A 13398-nucleotide genomic window follows, 5' to 3' on the forward strand; every position below is an offset into this window, starting at 1 on the left:
GTCCTATTTTATCATGCAGTTCCAAGTATTCCGCGATCTCGTCTTTAATAATGGACACCACTAAATTCTTACCAGTGACCAAAGTCAGGCTAACCGGCCTATAATTTCCCATCTTCTGCCTCCCTCCCTTCTTAAACAGTGGTGCAGAAAGAGTAAGTCGCCCTTCTCATCAATCTCAGCTCTCAGATCCATCATACAGCTACAGGGATCTTGCTCAATGCTAGATAAAGGGACAGTCACTCTCCCACACATATTTCCATCTCCTCTGTGTGTCCTCATCGCACCCATGGTCCCACTCACCACCTATATCCATCAGGCATCCTTATTATCTGCCCTGGCACATGTTCTGCTTCCACTCTCTCCATCTGTCTTCATTCAAGCTGGCACACAACAAAACGGAGAGGTCCCAGGCTGATGGAGAGATGCCAGAACTCAAGGTCCTCACAGATTTTGAGGAAAGAGCAGTTCAACTGGCCAGCGAGGATGTGGAGCATCTGTATGCTGACGGTGAGGTCACTGGTACCAACTAAGTGAGAATCCAGCACTGCATCAACCATCAGACAACCATGCTGTGAATGATGCCTCCTGTTTGTCAGGGACCAGGGTTGTAGGATTCCTAGCCTTTGACCTGCCCTGGTAGCACAGCATTAATATGGCTAGTCCAGTTCAGTTTCTGATCAATGGTAACCTCCAGGTTGTTGATTGTGGGGTTTCAGCGATGGTAATGCCATTGAATGTCAAGGGGCTGTGATTAGAACCTTTCTTGTAGTAGATAGTCACTGCCTGGCACTTGTGTGCCGCAAATGTAACTTGCCACTTGTCAGCCCAAGCCTGGATATTATCCAGGTCTTGTCTGGAGGCTTGTGAGATCCCATAGAGGTCACCTGTGGAGCCCCGGAAGGAATCACTGGAGTAAAAACTGGGTGCTATGGTCACTTCTACAAACAGTGGCAGTGGATGCCCTCCAAGTCTCCATGATGAAAATCCTGCAGCAGGTAACAGATGTGACTAGCCAGTCTTCAGCGACACTAGCTCTCTTTGTCTATTCATCACCTATAGTTGCCTCTCAAAGCGTATTGGTGCATACCAGAGAGTCCTGGCCACAACATGGATGCCCAGTATTTAGTGCACGTGATGGTTGGCCAAAACCTCACACCACCCCGCCCTGCCCCATGATCGAGTGGTGACAGCTCCGGCCACTCGACTGCATCCTGAGCTCTCATTTCAGGTACAGGCACTGTCTGAACCTGCAGTCTAAGTCCTTGCACTTTTCTAAGACCATGAGGAGGGATTGTCACAAAGCACTTTAACATGGAGCACAGTTAGGAGCACACCCCTAGGGCAGTTTTCCATGTCCATCTTTCATAGGGATCCTCCAGCTTACCCAGTCTCCCAATGGTTCTGCCGAACCATAGCATTCAGTGGATTTCTGAGTCTGTGTGCGAGGGGTTAAATGCAGAGCAGCAATCATTGACACACTCAACGAAGAACAAAGAAAAGCGCAGCACAGGAACAGGCCCTTCGGCCCTCCAAGTCAGTGCCAACCATGCTGCCAGTCTAAATGAAAATCTTCTGCACTTCCGGGCTCTGTATCCCTCTTCCCATCCTATTCATGTATTTGTCAAGATGTCTCTTAAACATCACTATCATCCCTGCTTCCACCACCTCCTCCAGCAGCGAGTTCCAGGCACCCACTATCCACTGTGTAAAAAAAACTTGCCTCATACATCTCTAAACCTTGCCCCTCGCACCTTAAACCTATGACCCCTAGTAATAGACCCCTCTACCCTGGGAAAAATCCTCTGACTATCCACTCTGTCTATGCCCCTCATAATTTTGTAGACCTCTATCAGGTCGCCCCTCAACCTCCATAGCTTCAGTGAGAACAAACCAAGATTATTCAACCTCTCCTCATAGCTAATGCCCTCCATACCAGGCAACATCCTGGTAAATCTCTTCTGCACCCTCTCTAAAGCCTCCACATCCTTCTGGTAGTGTGGCGACCAGAATTGAACACTATACTCCAAGTGTGGCCTAACTAAGGTTCTATACATTTGCAACATGACATGCCAATTTTTATACTCAATGCCCCGGCCTATGAAGGCAAGCATGCCGTATGCCTTCTTGACTACCTTCTCCACCTGTGTTGCCCCTTTCCGTAACCTGTGGACCTGTACACCTAGATCTCTCTGACTGTCAATAGTCTTGAGGGTTCTACCATTCACTGTATATTCCCTACCTGCATTAGGCCTTCCAAAATGCATTACCTCACATTTGTCCGGATTAAATTCCATCTGCCATCTCTCCGCCCAAGTCTCCAAACGATCTAATCCTGCTGTATCCTCTGACAGTCCTCATCGCTATCCGCAATTCCACCAACCTTTGTGTCTTCTGCAAACTTGCTAATCAGACCAGTTACACTTTCCTCCAAATCATTTATATATACTACAAACAGCAAAAGTCCCAGCACTGATCACTGCGGAACACCACTAGTCACAGCCCTCCAATCAGAAAAGCACCCTTCCATTGCTACTCTCTGCCTTCTATGACCTAGCCAGTTCTGTATCCACCTTGCCAGCTCACCCCTGATCCCGTGTGACTTCACCTTTTGTACCAGTCTGCCATGAGGGACCTTGTCAAAGGCCTTACTGAAGTCCATATAGACAACATCCACTGCCCTACCTGCATCAATCATCTTTGTGACCTCCTTGAAAATCTCATATCAAATTAGTGAGACACAACCTCCCCTTCACAAAACCGTGCTGCCTCTCGCTAATACGTCCATTTGCTTCCAAATGGGAGTAGATCCTGTCTCAAAGAATTCTCTCCAGTAATTTTCCTCCCACTGACGTAAGGCTCACCGGCCTGTAGTTCCCTGGATTATCCTTCCTACCCTTCTTAAACAAAGGAACAACAGTGGATATTCTCCAGTCCTCCTGGACATCACCTGAAGACAGTGAGGACTCAGGCATTAGTGCTGCTTGAGTGGGCACAATTGTGTGACTAGCCTGATTCCAAGCATGTCAATTGAGTTGGCTAAATGGTCTAAGCTCTGACAGAGTGCTCATCTTTTTTTAATTAATTTTTTCTATTTTTTCCAATCCAGGGGCAATTTAGCGTGGCCAATCTACCTACCCTGCACATCTTTGGGTTGTGGGTGCGAAACCCACGCAAACACTGGGAGAATGTGCAAACTCCACACGGACAGTGACCCAGAGCCTGAATTGAACCTGGGCTAAGCACTGCACCACCGTGCTTCCCACCAGCGTGCTTATTTTTGATATGTTTTTCTATCAGTCTTGCCATTACCTTCAACCCTCCCACCCACCCTAACCACCGGTGTTCTTCTCTCTCTCTCTCTCTCTCTCTCTCTCTCTCTCTCTCTCCTCTCTCTCTCTCTCTCTCTCTCTCTCTCTCTCTCTCTCTCTCTCTCTCTCTCTCTCTCCTTTCTTCTCTCCCCCCCCCCCCCCCCCCCCCCCCCCCCCCCCCCCCACACACACCAAAATACATGAGGTCGCTCCTTTGAATATTTTTAAATTGAAATCTGCCAGTGCTGTGCCCGGTTGATTTCACCCACCTCTGCCTTAACCTCCGAGTTCAGCTCGCAGTTTCAAACCAGTCGTACATGGCGCAGTTCTGAGATCACACCGCCATGGGATTTAAATTTGACATGGGGAGGGGGGCAGGGGGGCGGGGGCGGGGAATGATTCCAGTGTGTAACCACTACAATGAGATGGAAATTTATAATGTTGGTATTCCTGACTTTGGGTATGTCCCGCAGCCCGCCGTTGATGGGGGGAAGGGGATGATCGCATCCTGCAGTTACGTCGCCGTGCAATGCGTCTTTAGCTTTTGTGTGGTGTTTTCTAGTCGCTTTGTTAAACACAGCCTGTGCGGACAGGAGTGGAAAATCACTGCATTGGTATTTACTTTTACTTTCAATTGTTCCTTCAATTTACATATTTTGCCCTGTTTACGCTGAGAATGCGCTCAGGATATTTGAGTTAATTTCAGCGAGGTGAATGGGGAAATGGGGCGATTCTGCTTATCGCACCTCGAATCCTGATCGGCCTGAAGCATTCAGAGCCAAATTTATCATTGCTCATACTCTCAGTGAAGTTGCTGTTAGAGCTACCAATCTGTTTAAAGATGTGTCAGCTTCTGACTTGCAGCCCCAGGCATTTTTCTCTGGTTTCTTGTCAAATTTGGGTGCAATTTCTGTCCGTTCTTGCCTGTCTTTTCTAAAGAGGTGACCTCCTTTGGTTCATCGCTAATCTAACTGGCCTTGCAAAGAACCTTTCTCCATTACCAGTAAATGTTGGGAACGGTTTTCTTTCTGCATGTCCTTGAACTGGGCCGCTTGTTAGGCCCTTTCAGAGGGCAGTTACGAGTGAACCACAGTGCTGGGGCTCTGGAGTCAGGCGCAGGCCAGACTGGGTAAGAATGGCCAATTTCCTTCTCTAAAGGACATTAGTGAACCAGATGGGTTCAACAATAATCAACAACAGTTTCATAGTCACCACTAAACTTGTAATTTGAGAATTTGTTGAATTCAAATTTCACCATCTACTGTGGTGGGGTTTGAACTTGGGTCCCCCAGAACAGTACCTTGGGCCTCTGGATTACGAGTTCAGTGAAAGTGCCACAATGCCACTGCCTCCCCATGTATAATAATAACCTTTTATTGTCACAAGTATGAAGTTACTGTGAAAAGCCCCTAGTCGCCACATTCCGGCGCCTGTTCGGGTAAGCTGGTACGGGAATTGAACCCGTGTTGCTAGCCTTGTTTTGCATCACAACCCAGCTGTCTAGCCCACTGAGCTGAACCAACCCTTGTATGTTTGGATACCCCAGGCTCTGAGGTTACAAGTAGAGACTTCCAAATGACATTGGTTGAATTTGCTCCAACATTGCATTAGATACCTGTCACCTGCAAGGAAATAAATGTTCACTTCTGTAGCATAGGATTACTTATTGATGCAAAGTTAATGGTGGAAACTTGCTCTTTGCTCAGTTGTTGGGTGCAGCCAGGGGCAGTAAATGGCCTCAGCATTTCTGAATTATACTGTGATTCTAATGGGTGACTTTAATTATCCTAATATAGGTTGGGACAGTAATAATGTAAAGGGCAGAGAGCGGGAAGCCTTTCTGATGTGTGTTGAGGAGAATTTTCTGTATCAGGATGTTTCTAGTCCAAAGAGGAGGGAAGCATGGCCAGATCTGGTTCTCAGGAATGAGGTGGATCAATTGTCAGTAGTTGGTTAAAGTATAAGGTTTAGGTTAAGCATTGAAAAGGATAAGGAGCAATCAGCTGAAAAATAATTTGTTGGAGGAAGGCTGATTTAATTGGTTGAGAAGGGATCTGGTTCAGGGTAAGGTGAAAGGGTGCGTGTGACAGATGGAAGGTTACTCCAATTGGGAACCAGGCTGAACATAGAAAGTTCAAAGAGGAATTGAGTAAAGATCCACGAAGCAAAGAGAAAGTATGAGAAGAGACTGGCAGCTAACAGAAAATTAAATTCAGAAATCTTCTATAGGCAGATAAATGGATGGTTGAAAGAGAAAGAGGGGTGTTTCGGGTTCAGCAAGGAGATTTACTTGTGGGGCAGTGGTCGTGGCTGAGACTACAAAATGACTACAAAATATCTGTCTTTATCGAGGAGGACGATACTGCAACAGTCACGGTGAGAAAGGTAGTTGAGACACTGGATAGGCTAAAAATTGATAAAGTCAAGATATTAGAAAGGTTGGCAGTACTTAAAGTTGATAAGTCCTCAGACCGGATCAGGTACCTTTGAGGTTGCTAAGGGTGGAAATTGTGGAGGCACTTCCTTAATGGGTGGGAGTACATTTATGATAAATGTGGACATTCTTTTCTGCACAAAATTTTTAATTCTTTTGGGAACAGATATTCTGTTTTTAGTGCTCTGCAAGCACATTAGAGTTTTTGAACAAAACCGTTCTTATGGTGCTGCTGTAGAATTTTTCCTTGTTTATATTGTGTTAAATTTGGATTTTCAGGCAGTACCCGTCCATGGCAGAAGATTGATGAACAAAGGGATTTTCAACAGCCAGAACAAGGCAATGAGTGGAATCCATGGGAAGAGGATGAGAAGGTGGAGAATGCTTTACAGCACAAAGCTCAGCTACAGGGTTTTCAGAAACAAATTTTACAAAACCGATCCAGACAGAAGAAGGTGCAGATCTGGGGCAAAGCTGCGATTGGTAAATCATCTTCAGAAATATTTATATATTCTATAATATACAATGGTGTACTGTTAATAAAGCTTATATTACGAATAATTGCAGGTACTGGGAGAATATATTTTGCATTAATGATCTCCCACTTTGCATGTGTATGTATACCTGCTGTGTTTGAACTTCTTTCTGAATAAGTTACCAAAGCATCTCATTCAACCTACAGAAAGGAAGTCAATTATTTGTCTTCTACAATAGTGTGAATTGAGATCTTTGTGCTGTGTGGCATTGTAGTTTCTGAGCTGATCATTTTGTAATTTCCTCCACTGATCCTATGAGCAGGAAATTTGCTCTCATGCCATTATCGAGCTAGTTAAATCTCACCTAATGTGCCTCTTCATCGCTCCTCCCACACCTCTCTCTTTCCCGTATCTCGTTTTCGCTCCCTTTTCCTATTTTTAAGCATGCTATAGCAGATGCATGAAAGTGGCCTGAGATGAGTCACGTATTTATATTAGCTCCCTAATTACAAGAATAAGTTTGGGAAGGAAGCACACTCTGTCATACAATTGCTGGAGATGAAATGCTGAAGCCAGTAGCATCCTCCAGCTGCTGCCATCAACTGAGGTTGTCTCCAGAATTAACTTTGCATCAATAAGTAACCTCGTGCTACAAAAGCAAACATTGGCTTTGCAGAATATAGGTGACACATGTCTCTCACATGAAGGCAATGCTCGAGGCAATTTAACTAATCTGATTTGAGATGCTAAGAGTCTTTACCTGTAAAGTCAGGACCTGAAGTATTTCCTGAAATATGTAAGCGATACTTCACCCTTCTTTTCATCCTGTAACTTATTCTGTGAGTTCTGAGCTATCTGTCATCCTAGTGCCCACCCAAGCCTCCCTCTCCGGTTTAGTATTATCAACAATTTAGAATAATTTGCAATGCAATGCGTTTATGAACCCAAATCTTTAATTTAAGTTAGAATTGCGAGCCATTTTTTCCAGATAGATTTCATAGAATTTACAGTGCAAAAGGAGACCCATTGGCCCATTGAGTCTGCACCGGCTCTTGGAAAGAGCACCCTACCCAACCCCACACCTCCACCCTATCCCCATAACTCAGTAACCCCACCCAACACTAAGGGCAATTTTGGACACTAAGGGCAATTTAGCATGGCCAATCCACCTAACCCACACATCTGGAGCACCCGGAGGAAACCAACGCACACACGGGGAGAACGTGCAGACTCCACACAGACAGTGACCCAAGCCGGGAATCGAACCTGGGACCCTGGAGTTGTGAAGCAATTGTGCTAACCACTATGCTACCGTGCTGACTATTTAATCTTCCCTATTTAATCTGTATTTTCTGCTTTTATTTAATATTTCAACATTCTGGAGGTAAGCATTGACCATAAACTGAAAAGGATTGTGGTTACAAGAACAGGTCAGAGGGTGAGAATTCTGCAGCAAATAACTCTCCTCTTGTCACACCAAGATGTGTACACCATCTAAAAGGCACCAATTAGGAATGTAATTGAATAGTCTCCATTTGGCAGGAGTACAACTGTGACAACACTCCCAAGACACAGCCCACTCGATTGGCACCCCATCTACCACCAGTCCCATTCACCCCTTTCATCCCTTCATCCATTCACTTCCTCCATCATTGGTACACCGTGGCAGCAGTGTGTATCATCTACATGAGGCACTGCAGCAACTCATCAAGGCTCCTTCGTCAGCTCATACCAAATCTGCAACCACTGACACCTAGAAGGACAAGGTTGCCAGGTTCATGGGAGGGCCACCACCTTGCAAGTTCCCTTCTGAGCCACAACATTCTGACTTGAAAATGTATCGCAGATCCTTTGCTATCGCTGGATCAAAATGCTGGAACTTCCTTCCGATCAACTTTGTAGGTATACTTCCATCAGATAGACTGCAGCCGTTCAAGAATCAGCTCATCAACACTTTGTTCAGGACAATTAGAGATGAGTAACAAGTGATACCCACATCCATGAAAGAATAAAATGTACAGAGCCAAAACCGTAAAATAGGTCATAGGAAATTGTTACCAAACATAGTGCTTGGTCAAACGACATCACAAGATATAGTTGTATCTATACAGACCATACAACCCCTTGGGTCTGCTGATCTTGGCCCTCAGTTCCATATTCCCATCCTATCACCATATTCTTTGATTCTGAGTGTTTATAATCTATTGATTACAGCCTTGGTTATACTGAACGACTGACTATCCACAACCTTCTGGAGTAGAACACGGCAAAGATTCACAGCTCCCTTGAGTGAAGATGATGATGTGGAGATGCCGGCGTTGGACTGGGATGAGCACAGTAAGAAGACTTACAACACCAGGTTAAAGTCCAACAGGTTTGTTTCAAACACGAGCTTTCGGAGCACTCCTCAAGGAGCAGTGCTCCGAAAGCTCGTGTTTGAAACAAACCTGTTGGACTTTAACCTGGTGTTGTAAGACTTCTTACTGTGCCCTTGAGTGAAGAGATTTGTCCTCATCTCAGTCTCAAATGACCAGCCCTTTAATCTGAGACTGAGCATCACCAAGTTCAAGACTATAGCCACGGGAAACCGCCTCTAAGCATCACCCTGTCAATTCCTTGCGTGGCTTTATTATTTCCGATGAGATCACCTCTCATTCTGCTAAACTCCAGACCCTGTCTAGAGCAACTTCAATACTGTATCCAGTTCTGGTCACTTGTACACAAGGGAGACATTGATGGATAGGAGAGAGATGAAGAAAGGCAGTAAAACTGATCGTGTGTATCGGGGTGGGTGGGAGGGCCGTGATGCTGATCTCAGAGGTGTGGTGCTTCTGGAGGAGTGGGTAGACGACGGATTGCTAGGCACAGACTGGGGTATGAGGTGTAGGGTTGAACTGTTGTGTCCTCCTCACCCCTCCCTGCCTGATGAAATCACTAATTGGCTGATTACATGTACAAACCACAGTGGGAAACTTGCAACGTGGTTCCACATATTACTGGCAGTAGTAACCCTACATATTTCTATATGTTTAGAAATATAGATATACTGCCCTCTGTATATGTGTGTTTAAAAATATATCCCAGGCTCCCCTCTCAAAGTCATCTCATGAGTTGCTGAGCTGTACTGATCTGGTCAGATTCCCAGTTCACATTGAATGAACTGATCTCAGCTGGAATAACAATGGGGACCTAGGTATCCCTCACTTAGGAAAAAGAAAATGGGTCAAATTCTGCCCTTGACTCTGGCTGCCGACTGTGCTGGAAATGCAGGTTGAAGAATGTCCAGTGGGAATTGAAGTTGGCTTGATGATGATGATGCTCTTTTGTGCCTTTGAAGTCTTCACCATGACAAAAAGATAATGAGCCATCACACTCGAAACGTAAAGTCTGTTTCCCTCCTTAAATGCTGCCAGACCTGCTGAGCTTATCCAGCATTTTCTGTTTTTATTTTAAGGATAATGATTTCTGGGCAAGGAAGTAGAAGCTGGTCAGCATCCACAGGATGCATCCAGGCACCTTCTGAATACGAGGAAAGAATTGTCTAGAAAAGCAAATCCTACTTTGAAGGATTCGGAGTTGCCACCGTACATTCAAAAGATCTATCCATAGCTTCCTGGATTCTGATCAAGAAGCTCCCTATATTCTGATAGATGGATGGGATTCACAATATAGTTCATGATGCATATAAACCCAGTGCATTAACTCGATTCCATTTCAAAACCACCACCACAAGGACTCGCATGTTGGAAGTCCACTCCTTTAGTCTGAATGCATTCCTTGAAGAATGGGATAATGTAGGGTCCTACTTTTAAAACCTTCATGAATGTCTTTCGTGTCCACTGAAATAATGCCATTTAAAAACCCCTTTCTGAGGTTTTGATTAATGACTGGCTTTAAGTTTTGCAGCTCTAATCCCTTCCTCTTTCAAATAGGACTTTACCTCTGGCAGCATATTCTTGGTGGCCAGCTTACTCCAAGCGATGTGACAGCTCACTGGAGAGAAGGGGAACTAAAGGCTGGAAATTTGCACTTTAGGTGAAGTTTGCTGTGAACTACATCTTGTTCTATGTAACCAAATGAATTTTTAAAAATGTTTTTATTAGGAGTTTTTCATTTTTTGCAGAGCAAAGATGAGTGTGCATATCCACAGAAAATATAAACATCGGTTCGCATTTATTTTATACATCAGTTGCAATTTCTTGTTTTTCAGCAGGTGCTTAGTTTTAGCTGGCTCTCCTGCTCCCCTCTTTCCCCCCCTTCCCCTTCCTCCTAATCCCCATCCCCTTCTTGCTGTCTGGCGTGCCTTCTTCGTTCGTCGCTCTTCCAGCCTATACCTGTTAGGGTGTCATGGTGCTACGTATATTGTTATGTGTTGGATTTGGTTGGGTTCTATGCCTCTTTGTTGCCCACCTCTTCCCCCCCCCCCCCCCCCCCCCCCCAACCCAATTTTCATTTCTGCCTGTGCTTCTTCTATGACTCCCCACTCCCTCTCTCTGGCTTATTGACTTTTGGCTACAAACAGGTCGTGGAACAAATTGGTGAATGGCTCCCACGTCTTGTGCAAACACTCCTCCGACCCCCGGATGGCGAATTTGATTTTCTCCATTTGGAGAAATTCCGACAGGTTGGACAGCCAGTCTTCCGCTTTGGGTGGTGCTGCTGATCGCCAGCCAAGCAGGATTGTTTGGCGGGCGATTAGGGAGTGATGCTCATTGTGTTCTCTCTTTAATTGGCTCTGTTTATGGTGGTTTATATGGTCGCCTTCCTTAATTCTAATTACGTTTGCTCAAGAGTCGCCAAGTATCTTTCGATACCGCCACAAGGTTCAAAACCGAATACTGATCAATGACTCAATACACCAGTTAGTAAGTTCGAAATCAATGCTCATTTATTTACACACACACACTCAAATATACTCATGCACAAAACTCTACCAACTAAACTATCACTACTACTAAAGCCTATACTTAGCTTCGGGTGCCCACTCAGTCAGAGGAACAATGGCCGTTGTCCGGTTCTGAGGCTGCTGGGGTTGGGCTGGTACGGAATAGTAGCTAGGAGCGTCTGTCTCGTAATGTGCGTTGACTTTGGACTTGTTCTGGTGCAGTTGCTAGCCAGGTCTCTCCTCGCTGAGAGCCAAGGCCAAGAGGAACAATTCTCTCTTGGGGGCTTCTACTTATACCCAAAGGGGGCTTCGCGTGATTTTGGGCGGGCCTTGAACTGGTCTCAATTAATTGGATCGTTTCCTGATTATCGGTATCGATTTCCTCCAATAAAGGGGTGGGTGCCCTAATTGCTGGGCGGGTCCTAGGTGGCCGTTGGCCTGCTTTGTTCTAGTCTCCTCTGGCACCGGGGTGCCTGCTTTAGTATCGTTTACTTAAATGTTTCTCTTTTGTCCCCGGAGATGGCTCATTAGTATGCTAATGGCTTTGCAGTATCGGTCTTGTCAGGGAGCTGCAACTCCAATCAACAGACAAACCTTGCACCTGCTTGCTTTCTCAGCATTGTCTATTTTCCCTGCATTCTTTGCAAAGTGTCCATTTTGTAATTGGAAAGTGGCCACCCCAGGAGGCTACAGGCGGCAAGGGCATCGGCCCTCCTCCCCATAAAGGGTTATGGCTGTTATGACTGCCAGTCTCGGGCGTAGTCACCCTCTTTCTCTCCCCCCCCCCCCTCCCCCCAATTTCAAACCCGAGGACTTCCTATTTTTCCCTTATCTCATCCAGTGGTGTGCGTGCCCTTCCTAGTCGTCACCCATACAGGTCGCCACAGTTGCCCCTCCCTAGGATGTCTGCGTCCAGTAGGTCCTCTAATAGCGATGCTTGTAGTGGCCATGAAGTTTTTGACTTGCATGTATCTTAATTTGTTTCCCCCGGTCAGTTGGAACTTCTCTGTTAGTTCCTCTAGTATTGTCAGTCTGTTGTCTCCTTGTTTTGAAGGTGCTGTCTAATTTGGCTGGCATGAACCTGTGGTAGTTGCAGATAGGGGCCTTAATGGACATTTTGGTTAAACCAAAGTGCTGTCGTAGTTGGTTCCATGAGCAGAGTGTGGCTTCACGACTGGGCTCGTTGAGTGCCTGGTCGGTGGGGATGGGAGCACTGCTGTGGCCAGGGTCCAGTGGGACGTCCGCGTACGGGAGCCCTCCTCCATTTTTACCCATTTAGCCTCCGGCTCCTTCATCCACCCCTTTACCCATTCGCCATTGCTGCCCAGTGATAATATTGCAAGTTTGGGAGGGCTAGACCTCCCACGCATCTTGTTCTCTGCAGGACCTAGGATTTTCCCCCTTCATACAAATGCCATGATCAATTTTTCGAGTGAATTGAAAAAGGCCCTGGTGATGTCGATTTGGAATAGATCTAAACTGGAAGATACATACATAGATACATACATAGAAGATAGGAGCAGGAGGAAGCCTTTTGGCCCTTCGAGCCTGCTCCGCCATTCTTCACGATCATGGCTGATCATCCAACTCAATAGCCTGCTAAAGAGGATCCTGGGCAGTACGTTCATCTTGATCATCAAAACCCTCCCTGCCAGGGAGAGTGGGAGTGTGTCCTACCTCTGCAGGAAGTCCTTTTTGACTTCCCCCACCAGGCTGGTCAGGTTCCACTTGTGGATCCATGTCCATTCATGGGCGATTTAGATCCCCAGGTCGCGGAATTTGTGTTTGGGTTTGTTGCCCTTTTGATGATGAGGCTCTATTTGTAATAGAATGTTATGTCCCAACAGCGTTGCCAATACTGTGGGTATTTCTATTTATCTCGGTGAACCACAAGTCTTTCCCTTATATCGGTCAAATGACCATATAACCAGTTAGTCAGTTCAAAAGATGGTTTATTTACACACAGAAGGATTACTTCGACATGCAAATACAGTATCTACTATGAGTTAAACTACACCAATCAGCTACAATAACGTATACTTAACTTCAGGGCGAACGGCACTGTGCAGATGGATAAGACCTTTATCTTGATCAAACGTGGCTGGTTTGCAGAAGTGGCCCTGTCTCTGCTGGACTCATCCTTCAGGTAGCGATCATTGGTCTTGCACTTGGCTGGCTGTTCCTGCTACAGTTGGCTGGCACGGGCCGGATTCAAAGGAGGCTGGCACAGGCTGGATCCAAATGAGACAGAACACATGGCTGTCTCCTTTTATCACTCTGGGATTTTGCGTTCTT

At 45.8% G+C, this 13398-nt stretch overlaps 1 protein-coding gene across 1 annotated transcript in view; it reads left to right on the forward strand.

The window, feature by feature from the left end:
- Positions 1-13398, forward strand: part of rxylt1 (ribitol xylosyltransferase 1) — a 46894-nt gene that overhangs the window by 15725 nt on the left and 17771 nt on the right. Inside the window, exons 2-3 of the mRNA XM_038780429.1 lie at positions 6022-6225; positions 10151-10253. Of these exons, the coding sequence (XP_038636357.1) occupies positions 6022-6225; positions 10151-10253 (307 nt within the window). The remainder of the gene's footprint in view (positions 1-6021; positions 6226-10150; positions 10254-13398) is intronic.

This window comes from Scyliorhinus canicula, chromosome 20 (genome assembly GCF_902713615.1).
Source record: "Scyliorhinus canicula chromosome 20, sScyCan1.1, whole genome shotgun sequence".
Taxonomy (NCBI): Eukaryota; Metazoa; Chordata; class Chondrichthyes; order Carcharhiniformes; family Scyliorhinidae; genus Scyliorhinus; species Scyliorhinus canicula.